The 27,826-nt window shown below is 39.4% G+C and overlaps 1 protein-coding gene across 1 annotated transcript in view; it reads left to right on the plus strand.

The window, feature by feature from the left end:
- Bdnf (brain derived neurotrophic factor) overlaps nucleotides 1-26,004 on the plus strand; it is a 34,170-nt gene extending 8,166 nt beyond the window's left edge. Inside the window, 1 exon segment of the mRNA XM_028766921.1 lies at nucleotides 22,339-26,004. Coding sequence (XP_028622754.1) covers nucleotides 22,339-23,109 — 771 coding nt within the window. The 3' untranslated portion in view covers nucleotides 23,110-26,004.
- The last annotated feature ends 1,822 nt before the right edge of the window (nucleotides 26,005-27,826 follow it).

Here is a 27,826-nt window from a genome sequence, read left to right on the forward strand (position 1 = left end):
ATACCATACCATACCATACCATACCATACCATACCATACCATACCATACCATACCGAGGCAAATGCTCTCTAATAAGATCATACGTAGAGCCTCAATATAAAAAAAAAAAAAACAGCAACTCTGGTCTAGTTGGAGAACAAGCATATAGCATGTTGTCTCTACCCTCAACCTCAACTGCTTTCCTCCTCAGATCCCATGACACTCTGCATCATAAAACCTTCTTGGGAAGCAAAATGTTCTCTATCAGAAGTCAGTAGCTCAGTACATAGAGGTCCATAGCAGGGCAATCCTGGAATCTTAACTTTTTTTTTCTTTTTGATGACAGTGTCAGTCTCCCAACATGTTTTTTGTGTCAATTTCTTGTGTTGATTGCTACATCTGCCTCCTCATTCAGAGTATGCAGAAAGCAATAAGCTGAAAAATAGATTTCCTTTAAAAAAATGTTCAAAGCTTCCCATTATAGAATTTTGGAAATCTGTGGTTTATAGTAGAAGAAAAGTTATAATTAGCCTTAATATTTATTTCAAAAATGTTCTTCCTGCATTTACTGACTATTTCATTTTTTCATCCTTTCTTCTCCTACTAAAGACTAAAGTCGGAGTCTTGTGCATGATAAGCAAATGTTCCCACTGGGTTACACAGCTGGCCTACCTCATTCTTTATAATCTTCATGGTCCTGGCAATGGTTTCCTTATAGTGTGATAGTATTGATTATTCCACACCCTCTGGTTGCTCTTTCTTATTTTTAATTTATTTATTTGCTCAGTTTACATCCCAATATCAGCCTCCGTTCCTCCCAGTCCCCCTCAAGAAGACCCTTCCCACCCCCTCTTCTCCTCTCCTCTGAGAAGGGGGAACCCCACTCTGGGTATTACACATTCCCATCCTCACCCCCCCCACCACCGTCACTTGTTCTTTATAGTCAACATGTTATAAAACCTAAGAGTTCCCACATCTCTTATGACCTCACATCCCTATCATTACGTGCAAACACACACACACACCCACACACACCTCCTTACTGTTTCTCCAATGTATTACAGAGATTACCTGAGTTAAACTCAGTGGGTCACAAGGCAAACCAAAAATCATGAATCTAGAAAGGAACAGGTATTCTAAAGGAGTTTTAAATGCATTCTACCTTACTTTTTGAAAAACAAACAAACAAACAAAAGACAACAACAACAAAAGGAAAATGGATATACGATTTGAGGCATATATTTTATAAAGCTGGGAGTTAGAGGAAGCGAAATATTGAATATATAAGTAAAATGGAACATAAAGAACACTGATTCCAAAACCTAGTGACCATCAGAAATGCCTTTCAAATTTTTAAGAATATAAACATGAAGTCTTAGAATGCAAGACTGAGCCTGGGTCTGTGCTAAGCTCAGTAATTTGCAGTTCTCTCAAGCATACAGAAACATTTGAGGTCTCCTGAACTAGAAGCCATGTAAACCGAATAGCCTGTGATTTACAGGGAATTAGCATTTACTTCATTGCCCAAATACCTAGATTAGAACATGGCTAGAAAAGATTCGCAGCTTTCCAAATAATCAGACATTCAGAGGCTCTGAATAGGCGGCCTTGTAAATATCATTCTGACTTGGAAAGAATTTTTTATCATAGACTTCCAAAGAAGAGCAAAACACCAAAGTCTATATTCCTGAATCCAGTGATGGAGTTGGCCTAACAGCTACTGAGTCTGTGATCCCAGCTAGTTAGTTACTCTGTGCCTGCCTCAACCTCTTGTCAGGGTAGTGGGGGATTAAATGTGTTAATACATGTAAAGTTTATACTGGCACTTGACAGTACCACTGTGCTGTATTCTTAGCACTTCCCAACTCTAGAAAAAGAGGTTTTAGAACCTTGTCATCAAAGCAGCAAAATGTCCCACTGGCATGCTTCATGCCTAAATGAGCTTTACTTTATAGCTAAAGTGACAAGATCGGAAATCTATTCTGCCATAATTCTCTGGGTCTAATTTGTTTATTTATTACTCTCTCCACATACAATTATACCAATTCTTCAAGACCCAGCAGGAATTCTGTTTCCACTAAACAGACTCCTGTCCATGATAAATCTGCCCTGCCTGGATTGTTTTCTGCATCTCAGAGCACTGTGATTAATTGTATAACCATTAAATCATTGTGTATAGTGTCTGTGTCAGATTAGATGTTAGAAGCTTTGGAGGCAATGCCTAGTCTGAAAACATGATTTAGAACAACTTAGTGCATTCCATTTTCTTCATATCACAGAAATATTTCTGAAATAGAGTTTGCATGAGGTAGCCCAACACTAGTCACCTTTGCTGGGTCTAACAATTATCCACATACCTCTAACTTGCTCATTGATCTTAAGAAAGTTGTGGAAGTTCTGAGGTCTACAAATATGTTGAGTCATATGTGCAAGTCCCTCCTTTCATTAATGGGAGTTCCGCAAGTGTATTGTATGAGTTAGCCACCGTCGACACCTGGAAGCAGAATTAGACCCTTCTGGAAGGAAGAACTAGGAACTTCACATGGGGCCCTCACTCGTCAAAATAAAAGGGAGGGCTCTACTTGCTTTTACTGAGTTCCAAGTAGCGAGTTTCCTGTCCCAGCATCTGGATGTTGGTATAAACTTAGAGCACTGACAGTGGACCCCAGGTTACAGCACCAGCAATGTGGTTATTTCCAGCCTCTTTGGAATGTTTCACTCCAGGAAAGCGAGGAAAGCAACGCTTAGATTTTCGTGATTAGTTTAACATTGCAGGACAGCTTTGACCATCCGTTTAATGGTAAATCTGCTTTCCAGATGACTGTACATATGGAGATGAGAAGGGTTTTTGGAGGAGAGGTGCTTTTTGAAAGAATGGTTTTTCATTCAGTCTCTAATTTGGGGTAAATGGTCCCCAGAGGACCATTTTCAGAAATGTTTGAAGTTTCCATCTGATTTTGAAAGTAAGTTGGAAGCCACCTGTACGAAGTGGGCACTTGATCCAACAACTATATTATTCACAGAGTAAGAGCCATCCTACTGGGTCCTTCATTCAACATAGATCTCATGGTTATATTCAAGGCTGGACCCTTAGAGTTTCTTCTATAGCTGCCTCCCTAATTGCCCTGCTCAACTTTACAGAATTCAAGAGACTGAGGGTAACCAACCACATAAGGAGTCCCTTAACCACGTGTCTTCCTCTTGAAGTCTCTCTGTATCAGCTTGTTCTTGTTTTCTGTTTGTGTTTATATTCTTTCTTTGGGATGCTTACTTTCTTATTGTTTCAGTGATTTAGATACTCTGGGAAACAAGCTGGAGTCCCCTCCTCTGTTTGCCCATTGCTTACCTCTCAGTCTGTTGCTGTGTGTCATAACAGTTTGTAGAGTTGCCCCTTACAGGTCACAGATCCCTTTCCCTTGTACCAGTTACTTTTCAAAGGCACACAGAATTCAGAAGGGCTAGTACTCTTACCCTCCGCACAAAGCAGAACTGAGGCACAGGTCCTTATACTTGTTCACCTATGGGTTTGTTCAATTTGCCGGTTTTAAAAAAATAGTCAAATGCTACTTAAAAGGGTCAACTTTGTATGAAATGCAAGAGGAAGGATCAGAAGTCTTGTCTCACATTCCTGTCTCCCAGCAATGACCTTCTACTAACTTCTTCCAGGGAAATGTACCAAAAGATGAAATACAAAACTCAGACTGCTAGGTACAACACCACCACAGCAGTAGGGATACTGACCCAAAACAACTGAAACCCCTAGGTTAAATACTTTCAAAACTGTCATATTTAGGGAAATAATTGGTTTAGTGAATTAATTTTTTTGAGTCAGAAAAGTTCTGTGTAGCTTAGGCTGATCTTGAACTCACTATGTAGCTCAGGATGGCCTTGAATTGTTGATTTTCCTGCCTCTGTCCCCCAAGTACAGAGATTACCAGCATGTACAATCTTGGCCTAGGAGCAGTTTAAAATTTATACTTAATTTATTTATATAATTCAAATATCAAAATAGTGGTAAAAAGCAGTTTATACCGAGAATTCTGCCTCTACCTGCACCTACCTACACACAATATCTACAATTTCCATTAGTATAGAATTATTTTGAAACCATTACTGTGTGCTTTATAGAAATGTAAGAAAATATGACTGTGATTGTATCCCCCCCCCATTTCTAAAGGAAAGGTAACAACACACTTTTCTACACTTTAGTTTTAGACATTTAGCACTGTATTGCAGAGAACTTTCCATTCCAGCTTATGGGAGAAAGAGTATGTTCTTCACAGCTGTTAGAATTTGACTTTAAGGAGTTGCTATGGATTTATTTTCTTATAGTTGAAAACTGGGCTTTTTCTATTATATACCTTTTTGTAATTAATAGCCATATATGTAGTATATATGTGTATACATGCATGTGTGTATATGCATATTTGTACCTGTGCACTTGTCTCCACATTTGTTCTTAGCAGTAGAACTGCTATATTGTAGAAAAGCTCACTTAAAATTTTGATAGTTATTCCATAAAATTTCCTAAGCTGAAACAATTTGTATTCCCTCTAAGAGCATATGTGAGCATCCCTCTGTCCAAAAAGTCCATAGTGTGTTGCGTAAGGTGAGAAATAGAGAAAAACTTCCAAGTGAGCACTGAGTCTTTTATTTTGTCCCTGATTTTTATTGGGACTATGACACAGTGGAGATAATGTCTCACCCTGGACATGGGCTTACGCCAACTCTAGTGACACACATGGAATAGACCCATGTTGCCACTTGCAGAATTCCCTGTAATGGAAAGCTAAGCATACATTCATTATTCACCTAACTAGTGAGGTTGGCTCCAAAGAACTCAGCTGTTTATTGGAACAGAAAAGAAAAAGTTTCCACTGTGGTGCTCTGTATCCTAGGCTTTCAATGTTCTCTTCTCCGATACCAACCTCATTTCTAGGACCGACTTCAAGACATACACCTCAAGGCACAGAGAAGTCCTGCTTAGAGCATTTGCTCCCATGGGATGGTCTTTTGAGGAATGATTTTGTGCTTCCCCCAAAGTTTATAATTAAATAATTAATACCTTATATGTGATAAACTAAAATTCCAAAGCACAATATAAACACGGAACCCGGCTGCACTATCAGTACACTTTTGTCCTCAGTGTTGCCAGGCAGCTTCCTGCATTATGCAAGTAAGGAACCATCTGAAAGCAGCATGATTTATGACCCAGATAACATCTCCACATTGTGAATGGCATGTATCCCAGGCCATCCTCCCATAACTCTTACCATTCTCATTGTTTGATTCTTGATCTCATTTTTCTCTGAGGATAGTGTGCCTTATTTAGAAAAACAAATTCTGTCAGTCCTGCTGCCCTAGGAGAATGTGGCCAATGGAGCGTAGCAGAGCAGTTATCCAATCCGAATAGGCACCCATGCATTTATCTTCTTACTTGGTGGCTTGCTTATGAAACAGGACCACACTCCAGCTCTAGCTGGCCTGGAATGCATTATGTAGCCCAAACTGACTTTGAAGTTGTGGCAGTCCTTCTGCCTCTGTCTCCTCACTGTTCGGATTGCAGGCGAGGTACCATGCCTGGCCAAATAAGATTTTCTGAAATAGAATTTTGACAGGAATATGTTAAAGGGGAAACCATTTTCAGTTGAGCTTAGACAGTTGCAGTGTTGAGTGTGTCTGGTCTACAGGAGAGGCCATCCTTTGGTGTATAAATGGACTTACAAATGCCAGTTCAGGCACAGGGACAGAGACACATTTGATTTTGTTAATGAAACCTGCAAAGGCTTTCACAACAGGCATTTCCAGTTTTGTTCTCAAGCTGCTCGAAACCGCTTCTCTCAGTCTCCTCTCTCATAAGGGTGGATAATGGCCAGAAGCAAGATGTTCTATTTGTCATCTAACTCAACACACACATTTAGGATGTCAGCTTCCCTCCCCCAGCCCTGAGAGTACTGCTGACTCCAGGCTGGACCATCTCTTCTGCCACTTTTGAGAATACTTCTTGGGAATACATTTAAAATTGCCATAGCTTAATTTTCCTTCTACAAATATCTTAGCCCCTAAGCTACAATCTTAAAAAATAGTACAAAGGTCACAAATAAGGTACCATATAGTATTAGACATTTAGACATGCAAAATGTTAAGTTAGAATGTTATAAATATGTTATAAGTATATTTTTAAAAGGTACTTAACACTTGTGTCTTGATTGAGATCATTCTTACTTCAGCAGAGTTACTGGAGAAGCAAGCATCTGGTAGCAGTGTTAGTGGTCTATAAAGTACATGGTTCTGTTCCAGTGTCCAAAGAGTTCCCAGGAAAAAAAATATCTGACACCTCTAATGAATTACTTTCATGTGATGTATAACTTTTACATTCTGGCCTGATAAATATGTATGTATGGTTGGTACTTTAGGGGAATAGCCCATGATAGGGTCATTAACAAAGAAACTTTAGGGTTATATTCAAACTCCATGGAATAAGACTTCAAACACCATGTATCAGGAACTCCCATATAAGGTTTTCCTGAAGCAGATTTAAAACGTGGAATACAGAGAGTACATTATGTCTTCACTATGTATACTTTCAAAATCGAAGATACCATATCCACATCTGAATCTACACTGAAGAACCAGACTCCATCTCCATCATTCTGGGCATAGGAAAATTTGATGAACCTTCCTGTGTCTCAGATGCCACAGTTGTAAACTGGCTGATTTGATTGCATGGCTCATAGTTAATGAGGGTTAACTGTTAAGTTGTCATCTTTAATACAAAAAGTAGTTTAGTAATCCTTAGTATTTATACAGCTGCCCAGAGGATCCTCTAAAGTCCATCCTCCACCCACATGACGACTCCCAACAATGTTTTTTATTTATAGGTAGTAGGTAGAAATAGAGTCGTTATCTCATTATTTAGATGAAATATATTGATGTGAGTTTTCATGTAACCTCTACACATTTATATTTAGTGAAAGGAGAAAGGATGAAGCTCTCACTGCCCTGCTACTTATGACAGTACAGGTTTGAATATTTCCACACCAGGGCTTATGTTGGGGGTGGCATTTTCTGACCAGCAGTATATACTGCTTTTTATCTGAGATGTTACTGGTTTTCTTATATTTTTTAGTAGTTCAAAACACAGTCAGTATCTTGATTATGGCCCACATGGATCATTATACACAGTGTACAGAAACTTCTTACACTAACACCTAGAAGAGTTGAGAGCTGGAGTAAGGCAGTGGGCAGGGAGACATATTTTACTTTTCCTCCCACATTAAGCTGCAAATAATGAGCGCTTTCCTGTGCATTGCAGTAAGCAATTAAAAGAAATTATAGAGTTGGATGCAAGCATAACCCGAAGGACAACTAGATGTGTGGAACCACCAGTTTTCTCCATGTGCTCTGGCTAATCCTCGTTAATACTCAGAACGTTGAGTTTCTACAGAATGGGTTGCATGTCCATACATGTTTTGGCATCTACCCACACACTTTTATGTGGCATGACTGTGCATCCCAGGAGAAAGGCTGTGGTGTGTGTCTCTGCACCTCAGTAGAGCCAAACAAACTGATTGCTGAAAATGGTGCATAAAGGTGAGCAACAAAGAACTAGTAACCTTCTCTTTCTAATTTTATCTCCCCCACTCCCTCCTCAACACATCGTGATAGTAATTTGAAAAGAATTGTTGTTATTCTGTTGCCAGGGGCAACTTATCTTCCTAGTTTCTTCCTCCACATATTTCTTACCTCAGTTTTTAAAGCTTGGTGTTCTGGGTCTTCAGAAGATAGGGTCTAATCGGTAATGCTCCCTTGTTTAGACAAAACATAGTCATCCTTCTGAAGAGATGATGTTCAAGGCTACAGGCTTTGTTCTAATATGGGTTTAATTGTAGACAAATATTCTTTCTGTATTGGAAATGGTGCTGATAGCCACCAGAATATATTGGCTGTGGAAATTTCAGGAGCATCATCTGTATAAAAGCTGTCAAGGACAAGTCTCTACCACAGCTCTGGGCTCCATTGGGTGTATGGCAATGGTCTCTGGTGAGCTGTTGGCTCTCTGCAGCAAAAAATCTGATAGCATATAATGGCAGGAAGACAGGAGTATCCAGCAGTACTCTATAAACACTTTGATTAAAGTAGCTAATTGTAAGAGAGAGAGAGAGAGAGAGAGAGAGAGAGAGAGAGAGAGAGAGAGAGAGAGAGAGAGAAGAAATTGAAATATGACAGACTGCCTTGACTTCCTTTTTCTGTTTCTTTTGTTTTGAATTTCCATGGTCCATGGTCCTGGAATGTTTCCAATAGACAAAACAGAAAGAAATATTGCTTAAAGGGATTCCCTTCATCCTCAGATCTAAGATCTCTCCTTAGGGACAAAAAAATACAACTGCATCCATTTTGTTTTTGGTGCAGGGCACACTTACTCTTTGGAGGCAAGAAGACAGAGCTTAGCTTTCACGGGATCCTCTGCCTGTAGGTGTGCTTGTATATAATCTGGTAAAGGCAGTCCTTTAGCATGTTGACATCTGTGCATTTCAACATCCTCTTCAAGGTAGAACTAACAGTATCTGAGATGCCACCTAAGAAAGTAAGACAGTGTCACGTCTGCCCCATACATTTGTACACAGTTTGCCATGCTGCCAGGCTTCCCAATACAGAGCATTCATTCACATGTAGACTTGTGAATCTGCTAAGATCTTGATATTTAGATTCTAGCAATCCTCACAATCTTTTGTCAAGAGTTCAACAGTGGACTAGTTTCCAGTTCTGCTTACAAAATTGTTTCGACAACTCCCTCATATTTTTGTTCAATTCCAAAAATTTTAAGCATTTCTTTCATTTTTAACTTTTAAAACGTCATTTAAGGTACTTGCCTTGAAGCAACTGATTGCAAATATTGAATACTTACCAAGAAATTGTGCTATCTACTTACTGGCCATTTGTTGTAGTGTCCAATTGAAGTTGGAGAAAGAATTCTGGCTCCTGCTACATACATACATATACACACACATGAACATACACACAGATATATACTATGCATATTGCACTTTTGTTGCCTGCACTGTTTTAGTGAGACCTTAATTATATTTTGAATTTCATGCTCCATGAAATGTACACATGGTAAGAAACAGCTGAGATCTGTTGGCTTCAGGACCAATTCTAAAATTAAGAAATGTGCCTGAGTGGGAGAGTTCTCTCTGCCTCTGACTCCCCTTTACCATTTCAGAACACAAAGGACCAGAGACATCTGGCTGAAAGCAATTTGACATCTGGCTGAGTGCTTGGAAATCTACTCTCAGATCTAGTTAGTCATGTCATCTCCAGTATGGTTCTCATTGAGTGGGTGATATCAGACTGTGCGAAGTGATTAGGAGAGCTAAATGTGTTTGCATTTGCCTCATAGCACTTGGGAAAAATTAGTAATTGAATAGCAGTCCAGATTTATATCAGTGGTACCCTACAAATGCTCATGTAACAATTCTTATTTATAGGTATCCTGTACCTTATGATAAGGATAGAATAAAAAAGTCAGTTGGCAAAAAGAGTCAAAGTTTTTCTTAACATCATGACAAAATCAACAAAACACATGCAGTGGGTGTTGAGTCACAGAGGAGATGACTGGTAACTCTGTGGGGTACTGAAAAAGGACCACAGTGCTCACCTTGATGTCACCCATTTTCTTCCTTGTCTTCCTAGACTGACTTTCTCTGTATGACTTGCGTTATTGCATCTTGGCTTTGATGAGATGATAAATCTACTTGAAGTATCTAAATCTAATTGAAATGCCAGTTCTGGTAGTGGGTAGGATACATGGGATGAGAGAGAGAAAGCTGAAATGCTGCATTTCTCATGAGCTCTTTGCTAATGCCAATACAGTTTAGGCATTAATCACAGTTTGAGAAAGAACCAAAGGTTCACTTAGTTTAAATACATTGAATTTTGTCCCACCTCTGTACTTTCTAAAACTCTAATTTCAGGTCCTACAAATCTCTTATTTTTCTTGGAACATTTTTCTTAGCAAGTTTTTTATTCTATTTATTTTATTTATTTATTTATTTATTTATTTTTGTTTGTTTGTTTGTTTGTTTTTTTCGAGACAGGGTTTCTCTGTGTAGCCCTGGCTGTCCTGGAATTCACTCTGTAGACCAGGCTAGCCTCGAACTCTCAAACTCAGAAATCCGCCTGCCTCTGCCTCCCAAGTGCTGGGATTAAAGGTGTGCACCACCACCGCCCAGCCAAGTTTTTTACTTTTAACTATATTATTTGAATGTACAATGGGTCTGTATAGCTTCACATTCATATACATGAATGTGGGTGCCTGGGTACCATGGTGTGTATGTGGAAGTCATAGAACAGCCCTAAGCAATGGTCCTCATCTTCTACGTTGTTGAGATGAAATCTAATTACTGCTGCATATGTCAGGCTGGCTCAAAAGTTCTTAGTGGCTTTCCTGTCTCTGCCTATCATCTTCCCATAGGAGATGCTGAAATTACCAAAGCTCACACAATGCATATGACTTTTACATGGGCTTTGAAGATTCAAACTTAGATCCTTCAGTTTATGCAACAAATGTTTTACTCATTGAGCTGTCTTCTTAGCCCTTTACTGACAATTTTGAATCTCATTAACAGCAATAAATGTTACCTGATATTTGAGACTTTAGGATGCATAAAATTAATTTCAAGGTTGAATTTTTTACATAAATTCAAAAGTATATATTTAAGTACAGTTTAGTTGTACTTGCATCTATGTGAGGAAATGGGCAACATCAAGGTGAGCACTGTGGTCCTTTTTCAGTATGCCACAGGGTTACCTGTCATCTCCTCTGTGACTCAACACCCACTGCATGTGTTTTGTTGATTTTGTCATGATGTTAAGAAAAACCTTAACATGCAAGATGTTTTCACATTCCTGTTCACTTCCAAAGCCATCATCACCTTTCATAAAACATCCCACCTATGGGGTTATAGAGATGGCTCAGCTGTTAAGAGCACTAGATGCTCTTCCAGAGAATCAGGGTTTCAGTTCCCAGTACCCACATGGTGGCTCACAACCTTGGAACTGCCTACTTCCAAGAGAATTGGATGCCCTATTCTGACCTCCATGGATACCAGACATGCACTCTTGGACAGATATAGTTGCAAATAAAACACCTATACATATAAAATAAAATAACTTTAAAAATCTCATCCATGATTACATAGTAATTGATGAGCATCTGTCATTAAATATGATATTCACGTGATAAAGTTACAGGTTGTGGATTACAGAATGAGTCAATAACGCCTAATGATACTAATTGAAATTAATAATATTTGTCAACCATGTAAGAGAGTTTGGTAAATCAAACATTGTTAGGATGAATGGTAACAAATTCTGTCAGGATGGCAGAAGAAAATAAAATCTAAATTTAAAAAGATTTTAATCCTTGATTGTCAGCTGCCAGTTGGGCCCTATAATTAAAAATAGCTGTTCCAGAGGATATTTAGAAGTACATATTTGATATGTTAGTGAGCTAGGAAAGCTTGGTGCTGGGGCTCATTTGTTAGAGTCATGTGCTGTTTAGGCAAAGGAGAAGGGCAGGTTGAACAGGGCTTGCTAAGGGTCTCTGACATTCAGAAACCTCCACTGGTTGTGGGAGACATTAAGTTGCCTGAGGCAGTGTTAATGGCAGCTTAGGACCTCTGGAGCTTGGCAGCTGTGCCTAAGGTTAGGATGTCAAGGTAGAGAGTTCTCTGCCTAGAGCTGGTCTTTCTAGTAGATCATTTTTTATTCCATCTTCCCAAATCCAAGGCACTATTTTAATTGATACTAAGATTTATGGCTCATATTTTAACTAAACCTTCCCCATATACTGTTCCAATAGCATCAGCATAAACGTTATTAGATCATTCAGTAGCTAGAGAATCTAGTTGACATAATATACTGTACAGCCTACTGTGTGTGAGAATTCCATGGAGAATGTTCGGGTCTCTGTCCTTATGGGATAGGTGGTCTAGTTTTGCTTCAAAAGAAAGGTAAGTCTTCTGCCAATAGAAAAATGATTGTCTGTCTATTTGTCTGTCTCTTTGTTTGTTTCTTTGTTTATGTCAGGGGAGGAGAGTGGAGGAAGGTAACAGAAGACTGGTATTCTATCAAAAATACCTGTAAATTTTTCTGTCAAATTAATGATTCAGAAAAATATACATTTTTCTCATGGTATTAACCTGTACTTCTTACTATAGACTAATCAAACTATTTGGTTTTTTGTAGTATCATTAAATAAAGTTTGTGTCATTTAATGCCATGCTAAAACCAGGGGTTAGAGTACTATGATAGGAAAGACTATGCTTTATAGAAAGCTATATTAGTGTGTTGAGAGAAACAGAACTGATGTAGATATAAACATTTGAGCACAGGTGTATTACAGACATTGGCACATTGATTATGAAGGCTAAGAGGCACCATGAGATGCTGTCTACAAGTTATAGACCTTGTTGTGCTGTAGCATAGCTTGGTCCTTGTCTGAAGGCACAATAGCCTAAGAATCCACTCATGCAAGTCCAGAGAGCTGATACTTCTGTTGTCTAACATCAGAACTTGTGTCTATGTGACAATGAATCTTGCATAAGATGAGTATAAACCGATTATGGGGAGGGAGAGCCAATTGCCCTTCATCTCTCATTGTTTTATCTGGGCACCAGCCAATGATATGGATTGTGTCCACCCACAATTAAGGATAGACTTTCCTATTCAGTCCACCACTTTGTCTCACAATCTCCTATGGAGATATAATCACACCTCAAAACAATACTCTTTAATCTAGTCAAATTAATACCTAAATTTAACCCTCACTTCAGTGTCTTTAAATATCTTGAGACATAAATACTTAAACATTACCTTATAAAAGTATTTCTAAAAGTTTTGAAACATCTACATTATCAAATATTACTTTCAAAATTATTTATTATCTTCAATCAAATGGACAACCAGCTGAGTAGGTGAATATCTGTAATGATCATGCTATTTTTTTTACTTTAATTATGAATTTCAACTTTATCCTCTTTGAGGAATGTGTAGGTGTGTTTAGTATTGTCTTATTTTTTGTTTAATTTTGCTTTAGCAATACATGAGAAAATAACATGGAAATTATGTATGTGGATGAAACAAACTAGTGCCTTGATTGTAAGGCCGAACTTCTGGAATCTAGATTCTGAATCTAGGTTCTGACCTTGTTCTATCAAGGGAACCACACAGAGTGGATGAGTTGATTAAAAACTCTGATCCTCTTTCCTCCAGCACAAAATGGGATAATTATAGTTACCTGCATCTCCTGGGTCCTATGAGTCTTAATTACTTAATATTTGCAAAGCACTTGGAGGTCTTTGAATTAAAAGTGCTGAGCCATAGAACCAAAGTTCATAGAACCAAAGTACAGTTATAATTGGAATGAAAGTTTGTAGTTTCTCCTCATCTCTATCTCTCTATGTCCTGCTCTTTTGCCAAGCCAAACATTACTGATGGTTGATACTTAACTCTGCCTACTTCTGTAACCACTTTCCTTTTCAAACCAGGTTTCAATAAAGAGATTGATCCAAACCCATAATTCCACATGTAAACAACTACTTAGTATTTATTTTTAAATCTCACTATTCAGTAAGAATACAATTATTGAAATTATTTATTTAGTTTAGCCTGGCACTCCTTGAAGTCTTCTGTGTGTCAAGTTAAACACCCACCTCTGCTCAGAAATTCTTATAGGATCTTCAGTGCCCATAGTAGCATCCAATATAGTTATCATCATCCCTAGAACCTTATGAAGTTGGGCAGTTGTTTGGTCTTGTTTTTATCACTTCTAGTCCAGAGCTCTTCTCTTCATCTTCTAACTCTAGCCCTTCTCTCACCCATTCATCACTCAGGCATCACTCACTTCTATCTTATATAGAGACCTCTGAATCCTATGAAAGTGTCACAAAGCATTTCTTCATTTCTTACCTGGAAAGAACATCTTTCTCTTTTTAAAATTTCATCTATTCCTTCTCTGGATCATTTGTTTTTCTAAAGCCACATAAACGTTTTAACTCCTTCTTAGACAGTGAAACAAGAAAATAGATTCCTTGCCTTATAATTGAACAAACAGAAGTAAGATTGATATGTAGACGTGGTGAAATCAGATAAAAGTTAAACTTCTTTAATGTTATTTTGTAGATTTTCATTAATGTATGTCTTAGTTAGGGTTTCATTGCTGTGAACAGACACCATGACCAAGGCAACCCTTATAAGGATAACATTTAATTGGCGCTGCCTTACAGGATCAGGGATTTCAGTCCATTATCATCATGACAGGATCACAGATATCAGCATCCAGGCAGGCATGTCGATGGAGAAGCTGAGAGTTCTACATCTTCATCTGAAGGTTGCTAGGAGAAGTCTGGCTTCCAGGCAGCTAGAGAGTCTTAAAGCTCACGCCCACACCTACTCCAACAAGGCCACATTTCCTAATAGTGCCACTTCCTGAGCTAAGCATATTCAAATGACCACATTCCATTCCCTGGCCCTCATAGGCTTATTCAAATACATGAGCTTCTACACAACAGTAGCATAATAAAAAAATACGTTTTGTCCAACTTAGGAAGTTTCATAGTCTATAGCAGTTCCACCAATGTTAAAAGTCCAAAGTTCATAGTCTCTTCTGAGATTTATCCAATCACTTAACTGTAATCCCCAAAGCAAGACAGGAAATCAGCTGAGCAAACTCCAAACCATGGACTGATATCAAAGCAATCCTCAGATCCCCAACTCCTTTTTCATTTTTGTTGACTGCAACAAACTTCTTTATGCTGGGCTGGCTCCATTCACTGTTAGCATCTTTCCTCAGGAAGTACCCCAGGGCTGTGGCATCTCAAACATCTTAGGATCTCCAAGGCAACTTTAGTGTTACAGCTTCTTGTTCCAATGTCTAGGATCCACACATGATCTTCTGGGCTCCTCCAAAGGGCTTGGGCCACACCTCCCGCTCTGCCTTTTGCAGCACTCTAGGTTCTGGTTGACTCCACTCTACCGTTGCTGCTATTCTTGGTGATCTGGTACTGGCATCTACATTACACTGGGGTCTTCTGCTGCAACTAGGCTTCACCAATATCTTCTCATAGGCTGTCTGCATGGTACCAAGCCTCAACTTCTTTTCATGACCTCTTCTGTCCTGGGCCATCAACTGCAACTGAGGCTGCACCTTCAACAACAGCCTTCTATGGCCTCTCACAGTGCCAAAGCCTCAGCTGCTCTCCATGACCCCTTCATACCTTCAAAACCAGTACCACCTGGGTGACTCTTTTTTTTTTTATTGGATGTTTTATTTACATTTTGTATGTTATCCCCTTACCCCATTCCCCCACCCACCCAGTAACCCCCTATCCCATCACCACTCCTCCTGCTTCTCTGCGGATGTGCCCCTACCCCCCATTCCCACCTTCCCATCCTCAAATTCCCACCCACTGGGGTGTCCAGCCTTCATGAGACCAAGGATCTCTTCTCCCACCTATGCCCGACAGGACCATCCTCTCTTACTATACAGCTGGACCCATGGATCCCTCCCTAAGTGCTCCCAGGCTGGTGGTTTAGACCCTGGGAGCTCTGGTTGGTTGGTATTGCTCTCCTCATGGGGCCGCAAACCCTTTCAGCTCCTACAGTCTTCACTCTAACTCCTTCATTGGGAACCCCATGATCAGCTCAATGGTTAGCTGTGAGCATCTGCCTCTGAATATGTCAGACTCTTGCAGACCTCTAAGGAGACAGCTATATCAGGTTCTTGTCAGCATGCACTTCCTGACTTCCACATCAGCATCTACCTTTGATGACTGCACATGGGATGGATACCCCCACCTGGGTGACTCTTATACATTACCAAGTACAACTGTAGCATGAGGTACAACCTTGGCTATGTCTGGAACACAGCTTCTTTGTGCTCTCAGAAAACGGTTCCCAGATTTTACCTCAGTAATCCTGTTCTCCTCTTAATCACCACTAATTTCTTAGCTCCAGCTAACCAACACCAATTGTCCCAGTAGTCCCTTCTATAGTTGACACTAAAGCCAGAGCCACATGGCCGAAACTGCCAGAGTTCTACTGCTTGCTGGGGTTGACAGATGCTCCCCCTCCTCCGACTCCCATTTCTATTACCAACTCCCACACTTCATAAGCTTGGTTGTCCTGTAGCTTGCTCTGTAGATTGACCTTGAATTTAGATGACTCTGCATGGCTCTGTTTCCTGAATGCTGGGATTAAAGGTGTGTACCACTGTACCTGGACTGAAGCTTTTCTTCACCTAGAGCCTGCTCTGTCCTAGACTGGCCTTGAACTCAGAGATCTGCTTGCCTTTGTCTCAAGGCCTGGACCTAAATTTAGCTGGGTGGGATCTTGTCCCAAGGTCACCACTCCCTTAATTCAATTTAATATCCCTGAACAGAGGATTCAGCTCCATTTCACTTCCTGCTACCCCCTTAATACTCAAACCATATATTTTATATTTTTTTCTTTCTAAGCTTACTATACTTGTTCAAAATGCTCTTTATGAGACTTAACTAGAGAACACAGTCTCTGCTGGGTTTTTTTTTTCTGTTGCTATTTTGTTTTGTTGTTGTTGTCTTGTTTTTTGATATTTCCTTTGTCAGTGCAATTAATATAAATCTCTTTACCTTAGCCTCAGCTAGAATCATCAAACAAGGGCACAAAGCTGTCACATTCTTCACCAAAATACCACACACAAAAAAAAAAAAGTCTCTAGGCCACACACTAAAATTCTTCTCCACTTAAACTTCTTGGGCCTGGTCTGCACAGTTCAAATCACTCACAGCAACAAAGTATTCCATATTCCTACTAGGATAGCCAATTAAATCTGACTTAAAGCATTCCACTGGTGTCCAAATCCAAAGTCTCACAATCCACATTCTTTCAAACAAAAGCATGGTCAGGCCTATCACAGCAATACTTTAGTTTCTGCTACCAACTTTTGTCTTAGTTAGGGTTTTACTGCTATGAACAGACACCATGACCAAGGCAACTCTTATAAGGATAATATTTAATTGGTGGCACTGCCTTACAGGTTCTGAGAGTTCAGTCCACTATCATCAAGGCAGGATCATAGATAGCAACATCCAGGCAGGCATGCCAATGGAGAAGCTGAGAGTTCTACATCTTCATCTGAAGGCTACTAGGAGAATACTGGCTTCCAGGCAGCTATGATGAGGGTCTTAAAGCACACATCTACAGTGACATACCTACTCCAACAGGGCTACAACCTACCCCAACAAGGCCACACCTCCTAATAGTGCCATTCCCTGAGCTAAGCATATTTAAACCACCACAATGTGGTTTTAATAGGTCTGTACCCTCTATGACAGAATTAAACATTAATTGATCTTCCTTTAAAATTATCATTACTCTTGCTAGTTATAGGATTGTCTAAAATGAACCACTCTCAGAAAACTGTGTTTTCTTTTGCTTACATACAAAAGCCACAAAGAGATTAGGAGTAAATAAAGCTTTTATGTTCCTCTCATCCCCATTATCCTGATTTGCCTATATGATTATTGGTTCTTCTTTTCAATTTTGGCCATGAAAATTTAGTTTTAACATGACTAACTTGAAGGAAGAAACCACTTATCTTGGCTCACACTTCAGAGGTTTCACTTCATGGTCAGCTGTCACTTCTTCTAGGCCTTTTACATAGCAGAACGTCACATAGCCCTATCTCCCATTGGCTTCTGCCTTGCCTCATTGACCATTTAATTATTATTAATCCATCAATGGCTATACTATTGATGAGATCAGAGCTCTCATGATCTATTCACAATCTAAAAGACCCACCTCTACACATAGCTTCAATGACGAGAAGATCTAAATGATGACCACAATTAAAAACAGTTCTAGTAGTATCTTTAGCATGCTGGCTTTAGAAAGTTGGCCTCTGTGATATGTATAACTATAGAAAATGGTGCCTAAGTTTCAAAAGCTCCCTCCTTGTCATACACTTTCTCTTCCCTGTGATTAATATTCCAAAACTGGCATTAAGTTCTGGTAGTAAAAATGTAGGTGAGGCGATCTATCAGTTTTGTGACATTTGACAGAGTTAGAAGTATAATTGTTGTTACTGTGTGATCATGGTGATATTAACTGCCCTCTCTTTGTGACAATCCAATTTGATGAAGATTATGAATGTCCTGTAATCTTTTAGATAGCACAAATTATTATGGTACTGCAGTAGAGGAGCAAGCTATCATGCATATTGTTCTAGTTGGATCTTCAAGTCTTGTAAGTTATGCTTCTAACTAAGCTTTTTCTTTTTATTGTTTTTTTTTATGTAGTATACCTTATATTAACTTTACTGAGATGAGGCTAAGAAAGTCTTCCTAGAACTTATTTTCTTACAGAAGACTGGTCACAGCTAGTAACTACTGTTAATAATTGATGGGGGAGGCATGAAGTACCAAATATGATGCTGATGTAGAATCAGAGAAGACAATGTGTGCTAGAGTAATTGGAGAAGGTGGCAGGTATGGCAAATTTTAGTGCTTAAACTAAACTTGATAATCAAGAAAGATTACCAAGACTCAGTTTCCTAGAAGTAGAGAGGAGAAATCACTATTTGCAGAGAAAATCAAATAACTTCCACTGATGACAAAGGACCACAGGGACCCTGGCCTAATCAGAACAGAAAACTTCCACTGATGACAAAGGACCACAGGAACCCTGGCCTAATCAGAACAGAAGTCATTGCAAGTTTTTGTATACGAGAATAGTATAGGAGTGCTTTGTCAGGAGTTTAATAGGACAAAAAGGGTGTCTCACACAACAAGGAGACTTTATGGTCAAAACTGAGATGATAAAGCCTGAGCCAGAATGGTGGCACTGTGGTGGAGAAAGAAGTATTGGAAAATAAGTTTGGATGGAGACATTGGCAAACTGCCTTTACCAACTAGATTTGAAAGCTATACAGGAAATGTGGTGTCAAACTTTATATCAAACTTTATTCTGAACATTTTAGTCAACTCCAGGATTACTCAAAATATCAGGAAGCCATGATTTAAAAAAGCATACCTTGGCATGATGGTGCACGTTGTAATCTCAACACTTCAGAAGCTGGGGTAGGAGGATTGAGGCTGGAGCCAAGACCATCCTTGTGTACATTGCAAGAAACATACAGGAAACAGGCAAAGTAAGCCATGCCTTCGTGCTCACAAAAAGCATTGAGTTACTTTTCAAGGCATTTTCTAAAGCCTTGTCAGCAAATAGACCAAAAGGATTGCCGAAGTACCACTCAGAGGAGGAGTGGGGCTGAATGTATTACCACCTAGCTTATTACTGAATCTATTTAGATGCTCAGCCTGGAACAAAATCTATGTGTAGATTTGGAGGGAAAGCTGAGTTATATTTACTCAAACGCCAATTGTTTACTTGAAATTTGTTTATGGACTGCTGAAAGGATGATAGACAGAACCTTGAGTGCTTTCCTTATCAGAATGTTACCAATAAAAATGATAAATGAGACCCAGGGAAGACTGAGGAAACCTCTTCAAGTATAGAAAAATGTATCATTAAAGGAGTCATTGGTGTAACAGTAATAAAACAAATCTAACTCTGTAGCTAAGATGCCTCAGTACCTCCAGCCATTTGAAAACATACAGCCTTTTAGTAAATGCTTACAAAATCTACATCTCATTGCTTCTAAAATTCACCCTTTTTAAAAATGTCAACATTTCAGATTTCATTGTGTCTTCCTGTTGTATCAACTTGTGATTGGCCAGCCAGACATTACATACCAACCATTGCCTTCATCCATTTCTTTTGTTTTTCTGCTTTATTTGAATGCACCTAAGTTATATATATATTAGGAGAAAAGTCTCCCTCAATGGTATAAGTACCACCTGCCCAGATCAGAAACCTCCATGCAGGATTCATTTCTCTAATGGTGCTAGATACAAAACACTCCTAAACTTTTAGATATTAGCAGGATTAACAGGTGTATTTTCCTCAAACCAATTTGCCTTTCAAACCTTAAATGTGGTCCAAGCAGTTTGTGTTCTCTCTGTCTCTGTCTCTCTCTCTCTCTGTCTCTCTCTCTGTCTCTCTCTGTCTCTCTGTCTCTCTCTCTGTCTCTCTCTCTCTCTCTGTCTCTCTGTCTCTGTCTCTGTCTCTCTCTCACTCAATTTATAGTGCCAACCTAATTATTCATCTTGGAATAATTAGCCTCATTAGTAGTATAAAACATACAAGTAAACAAACATGAATAGTTCTTACTCTCCTCTGAGTAATTTACAAACTCATACTCGTTCTGGGCAAGATGCTCAAGACCCTTGACTAAGGATGAAGTAGGTGGCTACCAAGTAGTGGAGATGCTGAGCAGAGCAGGGGAGATGGCTTCAGGCAGTGTCCAGTCTCCTGGGGAAGGAAGATGTAAGCCTTCTTCAGAGGGATGCTGCACTAGTCTCAAATCATTGCCTGAACTGTGTGAAATGTCTCACTCGATTTCCTTCCTGTCTGGCTGCACTTGGGTAACTAGCTTTGTGGACAACTTCCTCTTACTATGGCTGGTGTGTGGAGGCTGTGCACATCTACAAAGTCTGAAACTGTTGTGTACATTGCTTTCCTGAGGGGAAGAGCCTCAGATAATGGCTGGTGATGCCACTATAGAACTCGGGAGGGCCTTAATGTCCCACTTTGGTGAGCATTCCTGCAGCTTGTACTGCTTAAACTGTCTGTGTGCCCTGTTCAGGATACCACGTAGGGTCATTGTTGTCTTCTCATAGCTTGGCTACTCCTCCAGTACAAGCAGTTCTGAGTACGTTTACCATTTATGCAAATTGAAGGTGAATATATATGGAGAAATTGCCATTGGTAGTAGTCTCAAAAATGAATAATAGGAACTTTAATATTAAAGTTTTTTGCCATTTCTGCACTATGCCCTATTTGACTAGAGGTAGGTTATACTTGTGTTCAGCAACTCATCATGGGCAGAAACATACTTCCTTCTGGTGGACTTACCCTGAATAATGAATGCTATGTGTGTATGTCTTTAAAAGTCTATGTTCCTCCATTGATAAGTAGAAAGTTAGCATGTTAGAGTTAAAGAAACGCTACTCATTACTACTAAGAGGCACAATGCTTCCGGTAAGTAATTCAGAAGTCTTCCACCACCTGACGTAACCTTGGTTTGGTCCATAGGTATGTCTTATTTTTGCTTGTTATTGAATTTTAGTTGGGTTTGCAGAGCGTGTTTATAGATGCAAGCCAAATTTAACTTTGTGATGTGTTGTTAAGAGACGTTGTAGGAAACTTCAAATGCACACAAAGAAGCACTAGCTACCAGTTCCAAAGTGTGTAAAATGCTACTCAGCTTTGTAAAGGTATGACAACTCAGTGTTACACACACACACACACACACACACACACACACACAACACTAGAAGGGGGTGGAGTTCTGCTAATGAGAAGTTGAGCTCTCTTTGGTTTGCTAAAACAAGGCATCAAAGTGCCGTCGGAATCTGGACAGATGTCTGCAGTGAAAGGCATTGATCCTGACATGAATGCCTTTCCTGAGGACTCTTCCAGCTTTCTAGCTTTCTCTTAAAAGATACTTTGTTTTCACACCAGCCTCAGGCATGTCATTAGGACAAACCTATTGAAAATGAATTGTTTGGAAATAAGCAAAACCTTCTTGGAGTAAAACGTTGGAGATGGGATCTCTAGTTCCTAAAGTTTCTTCATGACACCAGGCAAGTCCTGTGTGGCCTTTAACTTCCTTATTTGCAAAACAAGGTGGTCCAACGTGCTCTCACTTCGCCTCTAGAAAAGGCCCCTCCCAGCATTCCGACTGCAGTTGTATGTATTGCTCCTGCTCAGCCTGAGCTACAGACACCCAGCCCTCCAGCCACTACCATTCCCTCACACATTCCTACCAAGGACTATGCTGCTGACTTGAAAGGAAGATTACTATTCCACTTGCAGTTGTTGCTTAGTAACATTTGTGATTGTGTTTCTGGTGACAGCATGAGCAGAGATCATTAAAAATTAAACCCCCAAAGCTGCTAAAGCCGGAGGAGGTGGGAGCGGGGAAGCCACAGTGTGTTCACTTGCTTAGAAACCGTTTACTCTCAGGCTTACATGTAAATCTTACGGAAAACACTGCATGTCTCTGGTTTATATTAAGCCACATACAGCACTGTAACTGACATTGATTTGTGTCCCCTGCAGCTGGAGTGGATCAGTAAGACATTAAATGAAAAAAAAAAAGTCTGAAATTACAAGCAGATGGGCCACATGGTGTCCCCGAGAAAGTAAGTGTTCTAACCTGTTCTGTGTCTGTCTCTGCTTCCTTCCCACAGTTCCACCAGGTGAGAAGAGTGATGACCATCCTTTTCCTTACTATGGTTATTTCATACTTCGGTTGCATGAAGGCTGCGCCCATGAAAGAAGCAAACGTCCACGGACAAGGCAACTTGGCCTACCCCGGTGTGCGGACCCATGGGACTCTGGAGAGCGTGAATGGGCCCAGGGCAGGTTCCAGAGGTCTGACGACGACGTCACTGGCTGACACCTTTGAGCACGTGATCGAAGAGCTGCTGGATGAGGACCAGAAGGTTCGGCCCAACGAAGAAAATCATAAGGACGCGGACTTGTACACTTCCCGAGTGATGCTCAGCAGTCAAGTGCCTTTGGAGCCTCCTCTGCTCTTTCTGCTGGAGGAATACAAAAATTACCTGGATGCCGCAAACATGTCTATGAGGGTTCGGCGCCACTCCGATCCCGCCCGCCGTGGGGAGCTGAGCGTGTGTGACAGTATTAGCGAGTGGGTCACAGCGGCAGATAAAAAGACTGCAGTGGACATGTCGGGCGGGACGGTCACAGTCCTGGAGAAAGTCCCGGTATCAAAAGGCCAACTGAAGCAATATTTCTACGAGACCAAGTGTAATCCCATGGGTTACACAAAGGAAGGCTGCCGGGGCATAGACAAAAGGCACTGGAACTCGCAATGCCGAACTACCCAATCGTATGTTCGGGCCCTTACTATGGATAGCAAAAAGAGAATTGGCTGGCGATTCATAAGGATAGACACTTCCTGTGTATGTACACTGACCATTAAAAGGGGAAGATAGTGGATTTATGTTGTATAGATTATATTGAGACAAAAATTATCTATTTGTATATATACATAACAGGGTAAATTATTCAGTTAAGAAAAAATAATTTTATGAACTGCATGTATAAATGAAGTTTATACAGTACAGTGGTTCTACAATCTATTTATTGGACATATCCATGACCAGAAAGGAAACAGTCATTTGCGCACAACTTTAAAAGTCTGCATTACATTCCTCGATAATGTTGTGGTTTGTTGCCGTTGCCAAGGATTGAAAACAAAAAGTTTAAAAAAATGATAATAATAAATTGCATGCTGCTTTAATTGTGAATTGATAATAAACTGTCCCTCTTTCAGAAAACAGATAAAAAAAACAAAAAACAAAAAAACCAAAAAAACAAAAACAAAGATTTGAACCAAAACATTCCGTTTACATTTTAGACACTAAATATCTTCGTTCTTGTTAGTACTCTGTTTTACTGCTTACTTCTGATAGCGTTGGAATTAAAACAATGTCAAGGTGCTGTTGTCATTGCTTTACTGGCTTAGGGGATGGGAAACGGGAGGGGTAGATTTCTGTTTGTTTTGTGTTTTATTTTGTTTGTTTGTTTGTTTTGTTTTTTAGTTCCACCCGGAGTAGGGATGGAGAAAATTTCTTCACTATCCATTCTGGTTGATAAAGCGTTACATTTGTATGTTGTAAAGATGTTTGCAAAATCCAATCAGATGACTGGAAAACAAATAAAAATTAAGGCAACTGAATAAAAAGCTCACACTCCACTGCCCATGATGTATCTCCCTGGTCCCCCTGCTCACTCTTCTGGCATGGGTCAGGGAAAAAAATGCTTTTATTGGAAAGCCCAGCATTTGTTCAAAGCACATTCTTTCCCTCCCTCCTCCTATTTTGGTCCCTTTTTGTTTTGTTTTAAGAAAGAAAATTAAGTTGCGCGCTTTGAAATATTTTACCACTGCTATGAACAGATGAACAACGGATGTCATTTCATGACACTCATGGACAAACAGTGATTTTTATTTTTATTTTTTCACCGTAAAGAGAAATAAGAAAAACCCAAAATATTCATTTTTAAAAGGCATAAATATTGGGTAAATTGTAATATGGCCAAGCTATGTTTGCAGATAAAAGTTATTGTATACAGCCAGATACTTAGATTAGAGCAGGGAACCACACTGCCATTGAAATGGGACTGAATGGCCCCATGGAGGCTAAGTGGAGCTGACAAACTATTTCCTGGCAGTGCAGGAGGAATTTCTGAGTGGCCATCCTGAGGTCTAGATGGAGGTGGGGAATGGTACTTGAGACATTCCTAAATGAAGGCTCGGAAGCACCCTTCAGAGCAGGCTCTGGAATGATGTGTCAAGTTGCTTAGGCCTTCTGCTTTAAGTGCCTACATTACCTAACAGTGCTCAAGAGGTTCTCAATTAGAGAACCACACTCAAATCCATTTATGGCCTCCATCCCATTCCTAAATAATTGTGTATAAAGTTGAATTAACCTGGAGCAGCTTTGGATCCAAATATGGCACAGCAATGATGATATTAATGCAGCATGATGGGAATATTTGCTGTGAAGAGACTTAATTTGCTTTGAGCTTAGACTTCGGGAAGCCTAGGTTTTATTTTTTCGAGACATTTTGGTAAAAGGAAAAAAGAAAACAAACAAACAAACAAGCAAAACTAGAAAAACGCATCAAAACTCAGGCAGAATGAGCAATGTCTGAAAGGGCTAAAAGGACAAGACATAGGAAAGTGCTTTCACTGTGAAAGAGTCAAGAACACAGGAGGAAATTTTGCTTCAGTGAAGAACACAGAAAGCTCCTGCCAGTTCTGTTTCTTCATCACAAGAGTCCCTTCAGTAATTTACCCTTTGGGGTTAGAAGAAGTCAAGTTGGAAGCCTGAATGAATGGACCCAATGAGAACTAGTGTTAAGCCCATTTCCCTAGTCAGGCTTTTTCCAAGCGTGAATGTGTTAGTGGTTAATTGCCTGGGTTCCTGAGCATCAGAAAAAAGAGGCAAGCAATTGCTTCAACTTAGGAGTGGAAAGGATGAACAAAAGTGGACGTCCACTGTGACTCAGGGAGTGAAGATACCATCAGCAAATAGTTTCTTTTTGTTCAAGTGTTCCTTTAGAATTAGTCTGTCTTTTAGAGTACCACTGAATGCCCTGTTTTTGAAAGACTTCATGTAGCATAGATTGTTTTGTGCCGTTTGACAGCATTAATCTTTGTCATCGTTTTTTAACCTATCAAGGAATGCTTGAGATATCTGCTATATGTTCACTTTTTGCAGCTTCATTCTGAGAGACATTAGTCAAACAAACAAAAGGATACCCATCACAGTCTTACAGTATTGCAAGGGCCAGGTCTGTTAAGTGGCTTCATAGGAGACACTCAGCAATTGTGTGGTCAGTGGCTGGCTCTCTTTCCCACTAAGATACATCATAGTTACATGTTGGTGGTTTATGTTGACCTGAGATTTATTTGTTAAAATCTCTTCTTCGTTTCTGTTCGTTCTGGTTCTGTTCTGTTCTGTTCTGTTCTGTTTTGTTTTTAAAGTCTTGCTGTGGTCTCTTTTTGGCAGAAATGTTTCATGCATGGCAGCAGGCCTGTTGCTTTTTTATAGTGATTCCCATTGAAACTGTAAGTAAATGTCTGTGGCCTTGTTCTCTCTATGGTAAAGATATTATTCACCATGTAAAACAAGAAAAAAATATTTATTGTATTTTAGTATATTTATATAATTATGTTATTGAAAAAATTGGCATTAAAACTTAACCACATCAGAAGCCTATTGTAAATACAGGTTCTATTTAAGTGTACCAATTAACATATAATATATGTTTTAAATATAGAATTTTTAATGTTTTTAAATATATTTTCAAAGTACATAAAATCTGGGGGTTCTGGGTTTTTTCTCTTCACTGTTAAATATGAAAATGTGTTTCATTATAAATACATGTGTTCCTTGCTTTAAGATCATCTTGACTAGGGGTAGCAATTGAACAGTCCTCCACACAGGAAGCTGATTTCAAAGCATGGGGAGGCCAATCCTGCAGTCTGTAAGCTTCAGAGAAGCTCCAGGATTGGGCCTGTCTTCTGTAGTAGAAGACAGGAGTGTCATTTTCTAGGACACTTGAAACTTTTCCCCTTTGAAGTTATATACTTTCATCAAATACCAAGTCATGCATCCTAGCAACATCAGGATCCATGAACCACGGCTAGCAGGCTCTATTTGATTATAAAATAACTGTTTTTAAAAAATCAAAGTAGATTTACTTAGGGATAATGAGAATAAATTGGCTCAAATTTAGAAAGTCAATGACTGAAAAACCTGCAGAAATTCAATATTTGGAGACAGGTCATGTCCCCTTGGTTTGGAAGTGATGCCATTTGCAGCATGTGCTTGTATCCATTGCACTGATTTAATTTTTGTATGTGGAGCATGCAGATTTTATATCATAGTATCCATGATCTAACAGATTGCTACAATCTCTAAAAAGATTTGCCTCCGTGATGGCTGCCAAGCCGCTGGGTAATTTAGTTAAAGTGTTTAAAGTTATCACTAAATCTTAGGGAAATAAATGGAAGGATTTTAAATTATAGAAAGGGCCATTAAGGAAGAAAGCATCTGTTCTGACTCCTAAGGCTTCCTATTTGAGCACTGACAGCCTATCCCAGAAAGCAGTGAACTATATCTGTACAATGTATCATTGCTATTTCAAACATACACACATGGTTTCCTTGTATATTGTCTTATAAATAAGGATCAGGAAAGTCATAACAAACACTGACTTGTGTGGTGTATATGCAAAAGCAAATCATATGAGATGAATGACTGTAATCTGCCCAGTGCACTTGCAGGGCTCTCTGACCTCTGAGAACAGCCCCCCACTCCCAGACACACAGCCACGGTAGCCCAGTCATGAAATTAGAACTTTTCAATACTTCAGGCTTACCCAATTTTCATAGTTAACAAAGACTAAAATGTTTTGGGAAAAACTGAGTAACAAGAATTGGGAATTAAATAGGACATCCACATTTGTGATGCTAAAGGCATTTGGAAAATAGGATGAAGTTTTCATTAGTGCCAAAGGTCAGATCAAATGCTATAGCTTACTTAGCCAACATAAAAAGTCACTTTAGCTATAACTGGGGGCAAGGGGAGCATGAAGTCAGAGAAGAACAAAATGGAAGTATTGCTAAATTATTACTCAAGTTAGAGTTTAACAAGAGTAACCAGTTTCCACTAGATTAAGCGTGTTTAATCATTAAAAAGCTTGGGAATAAGTTGCATGATCTGCTCTGTTGCTTTCATCACATTAATGAGCCTCTGTGGTCATTCGATGTGTCTATGAAGTTGTTTTATCATCTATATTGATTTTATCAAAAACATCCCAACTGTTAGTGAAAATTTGAAGTGGGTCTTGGAATGAAAGGATGAAATTATCTCATATTCATTGAAGTGATTAGCAGGTTCTAGAAAACGGGGCAGACACCTTTGAATGGCAACAAGAGATTTCAGGCCTTACCTGGGTCGGCTAGCATTCCTGGCAACATTATTATTAGTTTCTCCTGTTCTAATATCAAAAGTGTTCTATAAGTCAGGCAAAATGAAATGTCTATATTTTAGTAAGTACTGCTAACACAGCTGAGATTTAAAAGAAAACCACATACATACATACATACATACATACATACATACATACATACATACA

This window comes from Grammomys surdaster, unplaced genomic scaffold (assembly GCF_004785775.1).
Source record: "Grammomys surdaster isolate TR1022 unplaced genomic scaffold, NIH_TR_1.0 170, whole genome shotgun sequence".
NCBI lineage: Eukaryota > Metazoa > Chordata > Mammalia > Rodentia > Muridae > Grammomys > Grammomys surdaster.